This window comes from Mobula birostris, chromosome 6 (assembly GCF_030028105.1).
Source record: "Mobula birostris isolate sMobBir1 chromosome 6, sMobBir1.hap1, whole genome shotgun sequence".
Classification (NCBI taxonomy): Eukaryota; Metazoa; Chordata; class Chondrichthyes; order Myliobatiformes; family Myliobatidae; genus Mobula; species Mobula birostris.
The window spans coordinates 93,944,914-93,960,467 of NC_092375.1; the positions used below are offsets into that span (position 1 = coordinate 93,944,914).

The 15,554-nt window shown below is 42.7% G+C and overlaps 1 protein-coding gene across 7 annotated transcripts in view; it reads left to right on the forward strand.

Moving 5' to 3' along the window:
* The window catches only part of mcf2la (mcf.2 cell line derived transforming sequence-like a), a 240,729-nt gene extending 228,897 nt beyond the window's left edge, over nucleotides 1–11,832 (forward strand). For 5 of the 7 annotated variants that reach the window (XM_072260875.1, XM_072260874.1, XM_072260873.1 and 2 more), the window contains 4 exons: nucleotides 3,136–3,251; nucleotides 5,071–5,183; nucleotides 8,719–8,822; nucleotides 10,294–11,832. In XM_072260875.1, the coding sequence (XP_072116976.1) occupies nucleotides 3,136–3,251; nucleotides 5,071–5,183; nucleotides 8,719–8,822; nucleotides 10,294–10,388 (428 nt within the window). In that variant the 3' untranslated portion in view covers nucleotides 10,389–11,832. The remainder of the gene's footprint in view (nucleotides 1–3,135; nucleotides 3,252–5,070; nucleotides 5,184–8,718; nucleotides 8,823–10,293) is intronic. The other 2 variants (XM_072260880.1, XM_072260879.1) reach the window with 2 other exon arrangements.
* The last annotated feature ends 3,722 nt before the right edge of the window (nucleotides 11,833–15,554 follow it).

Genomic DNA, 15,554 nt, shown 5'->3' on the forward strand with positions numbered 1-15,554 from the left:
TTGCTTCTCTGAGTGGAGGCCTGTGACCAGTGGTGTACCACAGGGATCAGTGCTGGGTCCATTGTTATTTGTCATCTATATCAATGATCTGGATGATAATGTGGTAAATTGGATCAGCAAGTTTGCTGATGATACAAAGATTGGAGGTGTAATAGACAGTGAGGAAGGTTTTCAGAGCCTGCAGAGGGACTTGGACCAGCTGGAAAAATGGGCTGAAAAATGGCAGATGGAGTTTAATACTGACAAGTGTGAGGTATTGCATGTTGGAAGGACAAACCAACGTAGAACATACAGGGTTAATGGTAAGGCACTGAGGAGTGCAGTGGAACAGAGGGATCTGGGAATACAGATACAAAATTCCCTAAAAGTGGCATCACAGGTAGATAGGGTCGTAAAGAGAGCTTTTGGTACATCGGCCTTTATTAATCAAAGTATTGAGTATAAGAGCGGGAATGTTGTGATGAGGTTGTATAAGGCATTGGTGAGGCCGAATCTGGAGTATTGTGTTCAGTTTTGGTCACCAAATTACAGGAAGGATATAAATAAGGTTGAAAGAGTGCAGAGAAGGTTTACAAGGATGTTGCCGGGACTTGAGAAACTCAGTTACAGAGAAAGGTTGAATAGGTTAGGACTTTATTCCCTGGAGCGTAGAAGAATGAGGGGAGATTTGATAGAGGTATATAAAATTATGATGGGTATAAATAGAGTGAATGCAAGCAGGCTTTTTCCACTGAGGCAAGGGGAGAAAAAAACCAGAGGACATGGGTTAAGGGTGAGGGGGGAAAAGTTTAAAGGGAACATTAGGGGGTGCTTCTTCACACAGAGAGTGGTGGGAGTATGGAATGAGCTGCCAGATGAGGTGGTAAATGCGGGTTCTTTTTTAACATTTAAGAATAAATTGGACAGATACATGGATGGAGGGATATGGTCCGTGTGCAGGTCAGTGGGATTAGGCAGAAAATGGTTCAGCACAGCCAAGAAGGGCCAAAAGGCCTGTCTCTGTGCTGTAGTTTCTATGGTTTTTCTATGGTTTTTTATGGTTTTTAATCATGGGGATGGGGGTGTGTGGGGAGGTCCAAGCTATGCCGTGTCCAAGCAGGCTAGTGGAGAGAAGGAACGCCTCGCACCTCCTTTGGTAGAGGTATATCTCCACCTTGCCACCCAGATAGAAGATATAGGATGGTTTGATAAGTGATCTGAGTGAAAGATATAGTGTGATATATAATAACTGGGAGGGATGTTTCATATTGGTAAGACTGTTGAATAAAATGGATTGCACAAAGAGGAATACCACACAGAAACAGGGCCTTCAGCCCAACTAGACTATACCAACTAGGATACCCATATCCCTCTAAACCTTCCCTATTCACGTTCCCATCCATGTACCTTTCAAATGTTGTTATTGTACCTACCACAATCACTTTTTGAAGCAGCTCATTCAATATGCCCACCAACCTCTGTGTGAAGAAGTTATGACTCAGGTTCTTTTTAAATCTCTCCTCTTCCACCTTAAATCTAAGTCTTAAAGTTTTTGATTCCCTTTCCCTATGACATTCACCCTATGATTTTATACAACTCTGTCTCCTACAATTCAAAGTATAAACTTCTAGCCTGCCCAACCTCTCTCTAACTTGGGCCCTCAACACCTGGCGACGTTCACATAAACCTGATAAAGAAAGCAAAAGAGAAAGTTAGAGAGGCTTTGATATCAATATTCAGTCCTCCTGACCTTGGTCAGTGACAAAGCACTGGCGGACTGGCTACATTGTCCTATTGGCAACTTCACATCTTCAGTCATGGGTTGAATCTGGCCTTGGGTGCTGTCTGTGTACAGTTATCTCAGTGACCTTGTGGTTTTCTCCAGTGCTCTGGTGTCCTCTCACACTCCAGAGACATGCTGGTTCTAGGTCAATTGCCTGTTGAAATTACCTGCAGGGTAGATGAATAGGGAGTTGATTGAGATACTGGGAAAAAATATTGTGTACATGAACAATTGATAGCCATCACAGACACAGCTAAATGAAGACCTTTGTTTTCATGATTTGTGATTGAAGACTCCATAGATCCTATTGGAAGGTTCCATTAAGGTCAAAGTCAAGTTTATTGCCATAAGCGCAAGTATGTGTGTGTACTAGAGCAATGAAAAACTTGTAACAGCATCACAGGCATACAGCATATAAGCAGCATTCACAAAATAGTAGTAGGCAGCCGTCGATCCCAGGGGATCATGGATTTGCACCTCTGGTGGATTGTGCCCTCTCCAGGGCGCAGGCCTGGGTGGGAAGATTCAAAGAACCGGCTGTTACCCATGCAGTGGGTTCCCCGCTCCACGTCACTGATGTAGTCCAAGGGAAGGGCAAGTGCCGATACAGCTTGGCACCAGTGTTGTCACAGAGGTTGCCAAAGTGAAGTTGTAAACAACATCAAACTGCCTTGGGGACCTCGGCTCCAGATTTCTTCCTCAGGGTTTACTCCCGAAGCCTTCCCCATGGGTGGGTATTGCTGCAAGGCAGCAGAGGTTTAAAATCAGAGTTTTCCTTCTCCTGGGTGGGCTGCCATCCAAGGCTGATGAGCCCCACCTGCCGGAAACGACTGGTTTTGAGGCACCAGTGGTCCGCCTTTGCCCCTTCTCTTGTCAGTAGAAACAGTTCCGCTGGGCCTAGTAGCTAAGTCACACAAGAAGGCTGAGAGTTGGACTTGGTTGTCAGAGGCTGTTAAGAGCCGCATGCCATTTGGAGCACTTTATATTAGTGGGAGCTTATCCCCACTACCACCTCGGCTATGACAACCTTAGGAACCATTCACAAAATATATGTACATAAACAAAACTTATACACGTTTTACAAGAAAACACAATTAGAACAAATAAAGTCTGTTTTAGTGTTTAATGATATGAGTAATACACATGCAGGTACTCCAGGGATGAGCAGCAAATTCTGGAATTCAACTTAAGCTTAAAATATACAGTATTTCTTAATAGTTAACCCCAATCTTCAGAATGAATTTTTAAATGTAAAAATTTTAATGATCTATCTTGAGGGATTTTGTTCCATTTACTTTTACTTGTTAACATTCTTTATCATGATATGTGTTCATGATCTTAAACTGTGCTTAGTAGATCTGTCTACCCTGTAGGCTGGACCAAGGTGTCACATTCCCTAGATATACCAGAAGAAAACAATGATGGCTGGTCCAGTGCTGATGACCAACTCAACTCTTCAGACTGTGAAGAGGAAACAAGTAGAAAGTTGGTAAGTACAACCTCTAGTCACCATTATGGTGTGAGCACATTCAAAGATGCTGGGCTGTGAGCAGCTGTTAACATCTCAAGTGTATTGCAAATCTAACATTAAATACTGATGTCAGGATGTTGCTTATTGACTACTGCTCAGTGTTTAACACAATCATTTCAACAGTTCTGACCAAAAAGCTCCAGAACCTGGGGTTTTGTATCTCCCTCGACATCCTAACCGGAAGACCACAATCTGTGCAGACTGGAAATAACATTTCCAACTTACTGACAATCAACACTGGTGCACCTCAGGTTTATATGCTTAGCCCATAGCTCTACTGTCTACACCATGACCGTGTGGCTAGGCACAGCTCAAATGCCATCTATGAATTTGCTGACGATATAACTATTGTTGGCAGAATTTCAGGTGGTGATGAGAGGGCGTATGGAATGAGATACGTCAGCTAGTTGAGTGGTATTACAACAACAACCTTGCACTCAATGCCAGTAAGACCAAAGAGCTGTTAGTGGACTTCAGAAAGGGTAAGACCAAGGAGCACACATGAGACACAGAGAGATCAGAAGTGGAACAAGTGAGCAATTTTGAGCTCCTGAGGATCTGCCTGGACCCAACGTATTATTGCAGCTAGAAAGAAGGCACGGCAGCAGCAGCTATATTTCATTAGAAGTTTGAAGGGATTTGGAATGTCACCAAAGACATTCACAAATTTCTACAGATGTACGGTGGAGAGCATTCTACCTGGCTGTATCACAGTCTGGTATGGGGGAGGGGAGACTACGGCACAGGATTGAAGTAAGCTGCAGAGAGTTGTAAACTTAATCAGCTCTATCATGGGCACTCCCCTCTGTAGCATCCAGGACATCAAGAAACGATGCCTCAGAAAGGCAGCATCCACCATTGAGGACCCTCAGCACCCAGGTCATGCCTTGTTCTCATTGCCACCATCAGGAGGAGGTACAGAAGCCTGAAGGCACACACTTGGTGATTGAGGAACAGCTTCTTCCCGTCAGCCATCAAATTTCTGAATGGCCAGCATCCCAAAAGAAGGAATTCATAGAATGCCTATGAGATAGCTTTTTAGAGCAGCTTGTAGTTAAGCCCTCTAAGAAAGGCAGTTCTGGACAGGGTGTTGTATAATGAACCAGATTTAATTAGGGAGCTCAAGGTAAAGGAAACTGGTTGGCAAGGGAAGTCAAAGACAGCATGAAGGCAAAAGAGAGAGGGACTCACATGACCTCACCAGTCAAAACAGACAGTACACAACAAGAATACTGGGGATTAATGGTTAAAATAGAAACATTTATATTTCACCTTTTTCAGTTAATTCCATTCTGTTTTGTCTTCCTCTGGCTGTCCTTTCACTTCCGGTCTCTCCCCAGCCGTTTCCCCCAGGCCCTAGCCTGGCCTTCTCTCCCCAGCCCAGCTGTTTCCCCAAGACCCCATTGCTGCCATTGATCTTTGCTTCGTTCTGACAATTTCTCTCACCAGCAGAAGGCCGCTTGATAACGTAGTAGTTAGTGCAATGACTGTCAGTGATTGTGACTCATTCCCTGCTGCTGTCTGTTACGAGTTTGTGCGGGAGTCTCTGTGACCCATGTGGGTTTCCTCTAGGTGACCTGATTTCCACCCACATTCCAAAAATCTATGGATGGTAAGTTGTGGGCATGCAATTTTGGTACCAGAAGCATGTTAACACTTACCAGCTCACCCAGCACATTCTCGGACTGTGTTGGTCATTGGCACAAGTGATGCTGTGTGTTTCAGTGTTTTGATCAGCATGGGACAAATAAAGCTAATCTTTAATCTTAATCTTTAGCTTCCAGGGAAGTACACAGCTACAGCAGACTTTGGGAAGTCAGGAGGAGATGAGTTGATTGCGTGCACTGGTGATATGTTACAGCTGATCTGTGAGGGCCAGGAAGAACGATGGTATGTCTACAGATTGCTTTTTGTTCATCTGGTGCACACTTTACAACATTCTTGTGGAAATATTCAGACATCAGGAAGAATGTGTGATGAGAAAATCAGTTTAAGCTTTGAATCGTTTACATTTAATCAGAACTGGGAATAAATTGGAGATAGAAGAAGGGTGAAGAGAGGAAAAGGGAGATTGTGATGGGGTGGAAGCTAGGAGGGAGTGATGCAGGGTGAGAGTGGTTGATGCAAAGGTACCTGTGGGGAAGTGTAAGCAAGAGATGAATGCAGCTTGAAATTTTATGTGAAGGTACTGAGGTACCTGAGAAACATTATCATGGTGATTTAAGCCAGGGGTCCCCAACCTTTTGTGCACTGTAGACCGGTTTAATATTGACAATATTCTTGTGGACCGGCTGACCGGGTGGGGTGGGGGTGGGGGTAGGGTTGCCAACGAACAAGAGTAGCAGTCAAGTACATTGTGTTTACCCCAAAATGACTACAATGACCATGAAGCCTTGAGCGGGCACCAGTGTGCATGCGTGTATATGCCAATTTTTTTTCTACAAATTGTTTTTGGCGATTCTGTTCTGGGTGGGGGTGGGGGTGGGGTTAATCACGACCGGAATATAGGTGATAAATGGCTAATACACTCAATTTCGTTTCTAAAAGGGTTTATCTAACGAATTTAATATTAAACACACAGCGCATATTTTCCTCGTGTGAATATAGTGATAAGTCAATTATCAGGGGAGGACAGGGGAGCTTGAAGTAAGTGTTGAACGAACTTCCAGTAGAAGTGGTAGAGGCAGGTTCGACATTGTCATTTAAAGAAAAATTGGATAAGTATATAGACAGGAAAGGAATGGAGGGTTGTGGGCCGAGTGCCGGTCGGTGGGACGAGGTGAGAGTAGCGTTCGGCACAGACTAGAAGGGCGAAGATGGCCTGTTTCCATGCTGTAATTGTTATATGGTTATGTAAGTCACTTATAAGTCAATAGCATCATAACATTTTAAGTAACGTTTGGATATTAAACACACAGCACATATTTTCCCCATATAAACATATAAAATAATTGCAACACACCAATATCGCTGAAGCAGTGGGAGCCCTGGGCTGAATACTTGTTCCCTGCAACAACATGGTCCCATCGGGGGGTGATGGGAGACAGCGATACTCAAAGGGAGTTCCGTATGTCCAGTCTATTCTGCAATTTAGTTTTTGTTGCATTCATTGCAGAGATATGGTGCAGCTGACTCATATCACCAAATCATATCATTTCCTCACGGCCCGGTAGCGCATGCTTTGCGGCCCGATACCGGTCCGCGGCCCAGTGGTTAGGGACCGTTGCATTATATTAATGAGTTCAATTCAGTTCTGAAGTTTGTTACTTTTTTCTTCCCAAAAATTTTCCCCAAGTTGCCTAATGGAGTTAATTCTATTTGTTTTTATTTGGCCTACATCCCTCTGAACTTCCCCATCCATGTAACTGTCCAAACACTTTTTAACTGTTGTTATTGCACCCACCCCTAGCACTTCCTCTGGCAATTGTTTCCATATGCACACCATCCTCTGTGTGGACAAGTCACTTCACAGGTCACTTTTGAAGTTTTCTCCGGTCACTTGAAATCTATGTCCTCTAAATGGACTCTCCTACCGTGGGAAAATGACTTTGGCTATTCACCTTATTGATGCCCTTCATAATTTCATTAACCTCTATAAAGTGGACCCTCCACTTCCTATGGGAAACATCCCCAGCCTACCGAGCTTACCTCATAACCCAAACCCTCCAATCCAATTAACATCTTCATAAATCTTATTTCCACCCTGTCTATCTTAATGACATAACTCCTATTGTAGGGTATGCAGTACTCCAAAGATGTCCATGCCAGCAATTGCAGTGCCAGCTAGCTGCTCTTCAGGGTCACTCATTCTACCGTTCACAGTGGTAGAGTATTTGAGGAAGTCACTACCTTCTGAGAGAAGAAATTTCTACACGCCAGATTTATGACTGTCATTTGGCAGTCATGTCCCCTTTTTCATGACTCTCCCACTCATGAAAACATTCCAACATTTACCCTGTTAAGCCCCTTTTGGATTTGATATCTCCAAATAAAGTCACCACCATTCTTCCAAACTCCAACACATCAATGTGCAGTCAGTCTGTAAACTGACAAGAACACCATTTATACAGCTGTGCACAAGACTCCCTAACAGCTGGCCTGATGCTTTTATCCTGGGCACACCACTTTCCCCAATTTCGTCCCATGCTCCAGCAACTTTACTGGCCAAGTGTTCAAAGATGAGAGATGCCCACAAAAAATGGCTGCAGACCTAAGAGAAACCCAAGCAAAGAGGGGTATCACCAAAGCCAGCGTGTGAAACTTTGCAAACCACTGTCATGGTGGCAATGTGCTTTGGATGCTTGGACATCAGTGAAGGCACCTTCAATATGTAGAAGCGCAGGATGACAGGAACAGAGTGCACAGCACTCCACAGTAACAAACATAGATGATACAACAGGACAACTTGGGATGAGGAAGAGCGAAAGAAGGAAGATGAAAGGAATAACAAACACTGCAGCCCAAGTTGCCATTTTTGATGTGCACTTCATTGAATCTCAAGCAAGCAGCCATTGACAAATCTCTTTTCAGCCCCCTTCCATTGATAAAGGTAGTTATGCATACCTTTTGTAGTTTATCATTATTCAATAACAATCCATGGTCTTCCTGGTCCCAGTCTCAGATGGTCTATTTCCAATCACTTTAGAGTTCATTTGAATTCTAGTCAAGCATGCAAAATGTTTATACTGACAGGTCCAGAACATTGATGGACCCCTTTTATACACGTGATTGAAATCATACAATTGCTGAGCACGATGTAAACAATTAGCTGCTTTCTTTATTATCCTGTCTGAATGTGATCAGAACTACGTATCACTTGAAGGAGGAAATACAGTGTTTGTCACAAATTTGTCTATGAACATAATACTGTACAACATTATACTACTACAGTGACCCTCTCCTCTAAGAAGATGTCATTCTCCTACTGCAAGATAAGGGTGACAGGATTGGGGTTTAGATGGATATGTAATATCAGTTTGCCCATTTAGTATGTTTCTTTTCTACAAGAATGATGTTGATTGCTGCACAGCTGGATTTTTTATCAAATGTTTAACAGTTAATTATTCATTCCAGTTCCTTTAGAGTTAACTCCAGAGCATCTTTGCATGTATTAGCTTTGTAAGTCCATATTCAGTGATTACTGGCCCAATAATCAGTATACATTCACAACACGCTGGAGGAACTCAGCAGGTCAGGCAGCATCCGTGGAAATTATCAGTCAACGTTTCGGGCCGGAACCCTTCGTCCTGACTGATCATTTCCACGGATGCTGCCTGACCTGCTGAGTTCCTCTAGCGTGTTGTGAGTGTTGCTTTGACCCCAGCATCTGCAGAGTATTTTGTGTTTCCAATAATCAGTATGTTGTTACCTCAGTGCTAAAAATGGATTAGGGGTGAAGCTCATACAGGTTTTATTTTGCTCTAAGGCTCGTAAGAAATCTCAATACAAATAAAGAGGGCTGGGTCCCAGCTACAACCCTACAGACACTGCTCAGAGATTCTAGTTCTTCTCGGTCCATAAGCAGCTCAGGTAAGAAAGATCTCAGGTTGGCTGCTCGCTATAGACCAGCATTATTAACACCTCAGGATCCAACAGCCATCATGAATGGCACCCATCCACCACAGCACACCCACTGATGGGTATTATTAGTCTCTCTTTATTAACATATTGCCCCCTCCAGTGTCTTATTCCCTTCTCATCTGTTACCCCAGGTTCTTATGCTGCTTGGCCCGTTATTATGTTGTCCAGTCTGTTATGTACCAAACCAGAGAGCTAACTAACCCCATTATTAACTTGTTCCTTCATACTTTTAGTGTACTACAATCAGTGAACTGACCTACTTGTCCTAATCTCATTAACACCAGTTTGGCCTACTGCACAACCAAATTGGGAACTCAATGCTCACATAATGTGTATGAAGGTGACACAATTACTGTTACTTTGTAGAATATAGAACAGTACATCACAGTGTACTGTCAACACAAAATGCACCGGAGGAACACAACAGGTAAGACAGCACCTGGAGATCAGATGAAGGGCCTTGATCCGAAATGTTGACTATCCATTTTACTCTGTAGGCTCTGCCTCTAGCAATTGTGTTGTTGCCCTAGACTCCAGCATCTGCAGTTTTCTGGTGTCTCCCTTGGGCCTACAACGTCTGCGCTGAACTCTCTTCTGCCTGTGCATAATCCATATTACTCTACTCCCTGCATTTCCATTTATCTAATAGCTTCTCATTCACCACTATCCCTGACAATCTGTTTCAGGCATCAACCACTGTGTGTAAAAAAAACCTTGCCCTGCACATCTCCTTTGAACTTTCCTCCTCTGACTTTAAATATATTTCCTCCAGTATTGACATTTTTAATCTGAGAAAAAGAATCCTATTATTTGCATTACCTATGCTCATAATTTTGTAAACTTTTATTAGTCTCCCCTCAGTTTCCAGCACTCTGGATAAACAACTCAAGTCTGTCTAACCTCTCCTTAAAGCTCATGCTCTCTAATCCAGGCAGCATCCTGGTGAACCTCTTCTGTATTGTCTCCAAAGCCCCCACATCCTTCCTACAATCGGGTGACCAGAATTGCATGCAACCTAACAGTTGCAACATGACTTTCTGACACTTCTACTAAATGCCCTGACCAATAAAGGCAAGCATTCCATTCACCATCTTTATCACCCTATCTACTTGTGTGGCCAATTTAAGTCAACTACGGATTGGACCCAACATCACTCTGTGCATTAATACTGCAGAGGATCCTTCTATTAACTGGGATGTGCTTTCCTCTTCCCAAATGCACTTTTCACACTCACTTGTATTTTACCTGTGAAAAGAACAAGCAGGAAACTGTCCAAGCTCCAAACTACAACTGTCCAAACTGTCCAAACTACTAGCTTTTGGCCTCAGAATAGGAAAAGCCTTTTTCTCTGTATTTGGTTCAATATCCTTGTGGTGCTTGTTCTTAATTTTTTATTCACTCTCTCTCTCTTTAAATCTAGAGTCAGCCAGTGCTTCAAGTACTCTGAGCTCTTCACCAAGCTGCACTGACCATTATACAGCTAGTGGCATCAACATCAGCGATATTAAGGGCTAAGACTTACAAGATTGATGGTCCTTCTTCTCAAACCTTTCCCTTTCTAATGTAACTGGCACTGAGGTAGAGAGTCCATAAGTTGTCCTGCTGCTTCTCCTTCGCACCCTGGGCTTATGGTCGATGCCAGCTGTGGTTTTCACATTTCCAGAGCTTTCCCTAGAGTGGAGGTTACCACCGATATTCCTGGAGCTGAAAGTGGGTGCCTTCAGCAATGGGGAGCCGGGAGCTGAATAACATCCACGAACACTGAGGCTGCGCTCTGTGTGAAGCTGAATGCTGAGTGCTGTGACCACTTTCTGATGGACAAGAAGCTAAGATGTAGGCCCAGGCAGCATGGTCGAGTAGAGAGCAGTGATGAAGGAAGTAATGTGGGGCCATGTTAGGAAGAGTGTGCTCATCATGGAAACAATGGTGACAATAATAAAAAGGTGTTAGGTACTTCATCAGGGGCTCTGGATATTTTTGGGAAACCGGCAGTTGTACTGAGCTGCACTTTCTAGCGCTTAACTGTGATTTTCGGATGCTTCTAAGTGTGTGTGCCCGTTACATGCATCTGTCCCCAGAACCCAGTGTATGGGAGAGGAACCTCTTCTTAATAAACCCTGAGAAAATCTGATCTAGAAACATTGAACATTTACCATTTCAAGCTGAAGTATTTAAGAGTGTTTACATAACAAGCTTCTATGTTTTTTTTGTTTTCCATCACTTTTTCCATCCACCTGTTGAAGTCCTGTGTTGCTCCACCCCACCCCCAGCATTCCATAGTCCCATAAGCACTATATTATAGAGACAGCAAAATTGCTGCCATTGTCGATTGATATATTAGGAACTCTTTACCAAGAGTAAGCATGGTACAAATAGAAGGTTCTTCACAGTGTCCTTGAACCTTGGTGTTTGAGTACATTGTAGCAAATTAATTTTGTTCTTGGCCATGGACATGAACTCCAGATATAATAGCTTACTTGGGTGCTATCTGCACAGATCTGCCAGCAGCTCCTCATCCAGTGTCAGCCTCACTAGCAGATGTGACAGTGACTGGTGGGCATTAATAGCCTCAGCTGAGGCTGATGTCAGGCCTTTTAGGATTTTCATGGGTCCAATATTTGGCTATTGATCACATTTTTAAAAATGCTCTCTTTTAGATTTTGCAATGCAGTAAACGTCTTGGCACTTCTGGCGCAGCATACTCTGTCCAGTTTAATCACTGAAGTCCATCATTTAGATCCTGTCCAAGTTGTGTCCAACTGTATTTTGTGTATGGAAGCATGTATACAATAAAGTAAGAAATAACTGATGCATATTATTGGAATAGTTCTCATCTTTTATATTGTACTATTTATAAGGATTACTTTCTATAAGTTTGAAATATATTGCAAAATAATTGTAATGCAGCGTATGTATGTAATGCTTTTCAGCTCGCCAATAAACTATGATAATTGTTTAACACCATCTCAGCTTGCTCATCAACAAACCACTGGCAGAGTACCCAAATGTTTAAATTGATTCATAGATACAGACAAATATGAAACACACAAACACAAACATGTTGCCACAATTTCTTACACATACACCTCTCGATAGGTCTCTCTACACCACAGTAGCATGATGGTTAGCGTGACCCTATTACAGCTCCTGATGAAGTGTCCTCGATAAGAAAGTTCTTCCCGTGTGTGCATGGGTTTCCTCCAGGTGCTCTGGTTTCCTTCCACAGTCCAGTGAGGTACCGGTTAGTGGTTAATTGGTCATTGTAAATTGTCCTGTGATTAGCCTAGGGTAAAATCAGTGGGTTACTGGGCAGCACAGTTCGTCAGACCAGGGGGGCCTGTTCCACGCTGCATCTCCAAAATAAATAAATAAAATAATTTTACACAGATTTCCAGCAGCATGCATTCCTACACTCATTGCAACCAAACAATTCTGCATTCAGTATCACACATTTCTGCAAATTGATTCCTTATACACAAACCTTCTACAAACAATGCTACAATCATATTCCTGACACAGCCACACACAACTATGCATACGTAGCAACATATAAAGGTGCTGGAGGAACTTAATAGTTCAGGCAGCATTGGCAGAGGAAGAGGGTGGTTGACATTGTGGTTTGGAACTTATGTCAGGACTACAATACCTAGATAGCCCCTTAAAACTAGGGATGACTTCCTTCCACTCCAGTTGTGTGTGTAATGACGCAAGGCCATTGGGGAAAACAAAATCTGTGTCAGAGATGGGCCAGCAGGTAGGTACTTGATGGGGTAAGTCTATGGATATTATATGCAATGATTTACTCTTTCCACCATTCATTCTGGGCTTCTGTGTGTTCCCAATATATGCAGTACATAGACTTAAGGTTCTACTATACTGAATGCTTCTTAAACACTTAGACTCTTCATGAGGTTTTGAGAATGATGCATGTTTTTTCCCAAAGTTTTGACTCTTTTCTGAGTACATCCTTCCTAGTTAAGGAGACCCAAGCTCCACACAAAACTACAGAGAGGGTCTCACTGAGGCCTACACAGTTGCTTGTCGCTGCACAGACAGGTTGAGGAATGGTAAGCTGGAGGGTAGGATTTGGCAATGGTGGGTTGGGGAGTGTGGTTGGGAGATGGTGGAGGGAGGCTGATAGATGGGAGATGGTGGGCAGGAAGATGGAGAGTGGGAAGGTGATGGTGGGCAGGAAAATGGAGAGTGGAAAGGTGATAGATGGAAGATGGTGGACAAGAAGATGATGGTGGAGGGAGGGTGACAGATTGGAGATAGTGGGAGAAAAGATGATGGATGGAAGATGGTGGGCGGGAGATGATGGGTGGGAAAGCGATAGGTGGAGTTGTCAAACGGCAGCTTTCTGAATAGTAGGTTAGTGGGAGGTGACTGGGAAGAGTAGGTGGATGGGAGAGTGATGGGTGGAGGGTGGGTGATGGAAGGGTGGTGGGTGATGGTGGGGGAGGTGGGTAAGGGTGATATGTTGGAAGGTGGGGGGAGGATTACAGAATAAGTAGCTGAGGAAGGCATAGATTCAAGGCCCAGACAATGAGTCAGAGTGGGCCAATTATTTGTTTTTCTAATACTTCGGATGCACAACCACTCCTCCCTCCCCACCTTCCTCAACACAAGTGTCCCCAGGGAGGTGTGTTGAGCCTACTGCATTGCTCGGACAATTGTCCCCAGGGAGGTCTGTCGAGCCCACTGCATTGCTCAGACAAGAGTGCATGGCCAAACACCCAAGCAGTCACATCATCAACTTCACTGAAGACACGACATTGGTGGGGCTCATCACCAACAATGATAAGATGACCTACAGAGGAGATGGAAGAGTTCAAGGCTTGGTACCAGGCAAATAACCTTTTCCTCAATGTCAACAAGACAATGGAGAGCATTACCAAACTCAGAGGAACTTGTACCACTCAATGCCCTCTTTACGTTGGCAACACAGCAGTGGAAACTGCGAGCAAGTTCAAATTTCTGGGACTGCACATCTCGCACAACTTCTCATGATCCCAGAGTATATCCTACACCCAGGAAAGCCCAGCAATGCCTACTTTCTGAGGAGACTTGAGAGAGCTGGGACTGTGCACATGGTCCAGCTCCCTTCAGCCCTCCCCTCCAGCTCTCTTCACAGATAAAGATCTCACACCAGCATTCAGCACCTCTACACTGAGCATTGTCACAGAAAAACAGCATCCATCATCAGTGACCTCAACCAATCAGGTTATGCTGACCTCACCACAGCCATCAGGAAGAAGGTGCAGGAACCTCGGGGCTCGCACCACCAGGTTCAGGAACAGTTACTACTCCTCAACCATCAGGTTCTTGAACCAAAGGGCATAACTTTCTTTTCAATATTTTTATTAAATTTCATATACACAAATACAGAATTCATAAGGATACTTATAAATCAAAATAAGATAGCACAAAATGCACTATATATAAATCACACTGATACAATCGCAGTATCCCATATTCATGATCAATCTAATAAATTGAATTATGAAATACAATAATACGGTTAATTATATTATAAAAAAATCTACACCCACTGCCAACACAAAACTGGTTGGTAAAAAAACAAGAGAAAAAAAAGAGTACCATATATTGTTTTTTAATAATAGACCAGACCTACATCTTAATAACAATAACAATTCAAAGATTTTTAAAATAGTTCAGAAAGGGTCCCCATAGCATTTGAAAATCTTGGTTAGAATCAGAAATCATACAATAAATCTTCTCTAAATTTAAACATGACATAACATCGCATAATCATTGAGCATGTGTGGGGGGGAGCAACCTCCTTCCACTTAAGCAAGATCGCCCTCCTAGCCATAAGAGAAATAAAAGCCAGTACCCACAAATGAGAAGGCTCCAAAATTATATCTCTTTCCTCAATAATACCAAATAAAGCAGTCAAAGGATTGGGCTTAAAGTTAACTTTAAAAAGTACAGAAAAAGTTTGGAATACATTTTTCCAATATTTTTTAAGGCTCAAACATGACCAAAACATATGAATTAATGAAGCCTCTCCATTATTACATCTGTCACAATAAGGAGCTTTACCTGCAAAAAAATAAGAGAGCTTATCTTTAGACACATGAGCCCTATGTACCACTTTAAATTGTAGGAGGGAATGACGAGCACATAATGATGAAGAATTAACCATTTTGAAAATAGCCCTCCAGGTCTCATCAGATAATGAAGTCTGTAAATCCTTTTCCCAATCTTTTTTAATTTTGTCTAAAGGAGCCATTCTCAGTCTCAACAACAGACCATAAATATAAGATATTGAGCCATTACCAAAAGGTTTCAAATTAAAAATTACATCCGTTATGTTCTTATCTGGGCTAGTAGGAAATACATGTAATTTAGATCTTAAAAAATCTCTAATCTGTAGATATCGAAAAAAGTGGGTATTTGATAGGTTATATTTCACTGAGAGCTGCTCAAAAGAAGAAAGAATCCCTCCAACAAACAGGCCCTGATATCATTTAATGCCTAATCTATTCTATTCTCTAAAAAACAGATCGGTCGTAGATGGTTTAAAACAAAATTAGAAAAAATAGGACTAGAAAGGGAAAATCTCAATAAACCTCAAAGTGAGTTTAACCACCAAACTGTCAGTTAATTTATTTAAAGATAAAGGAAGAGAGGATCCAAGAAGAGAAATAATAGAAA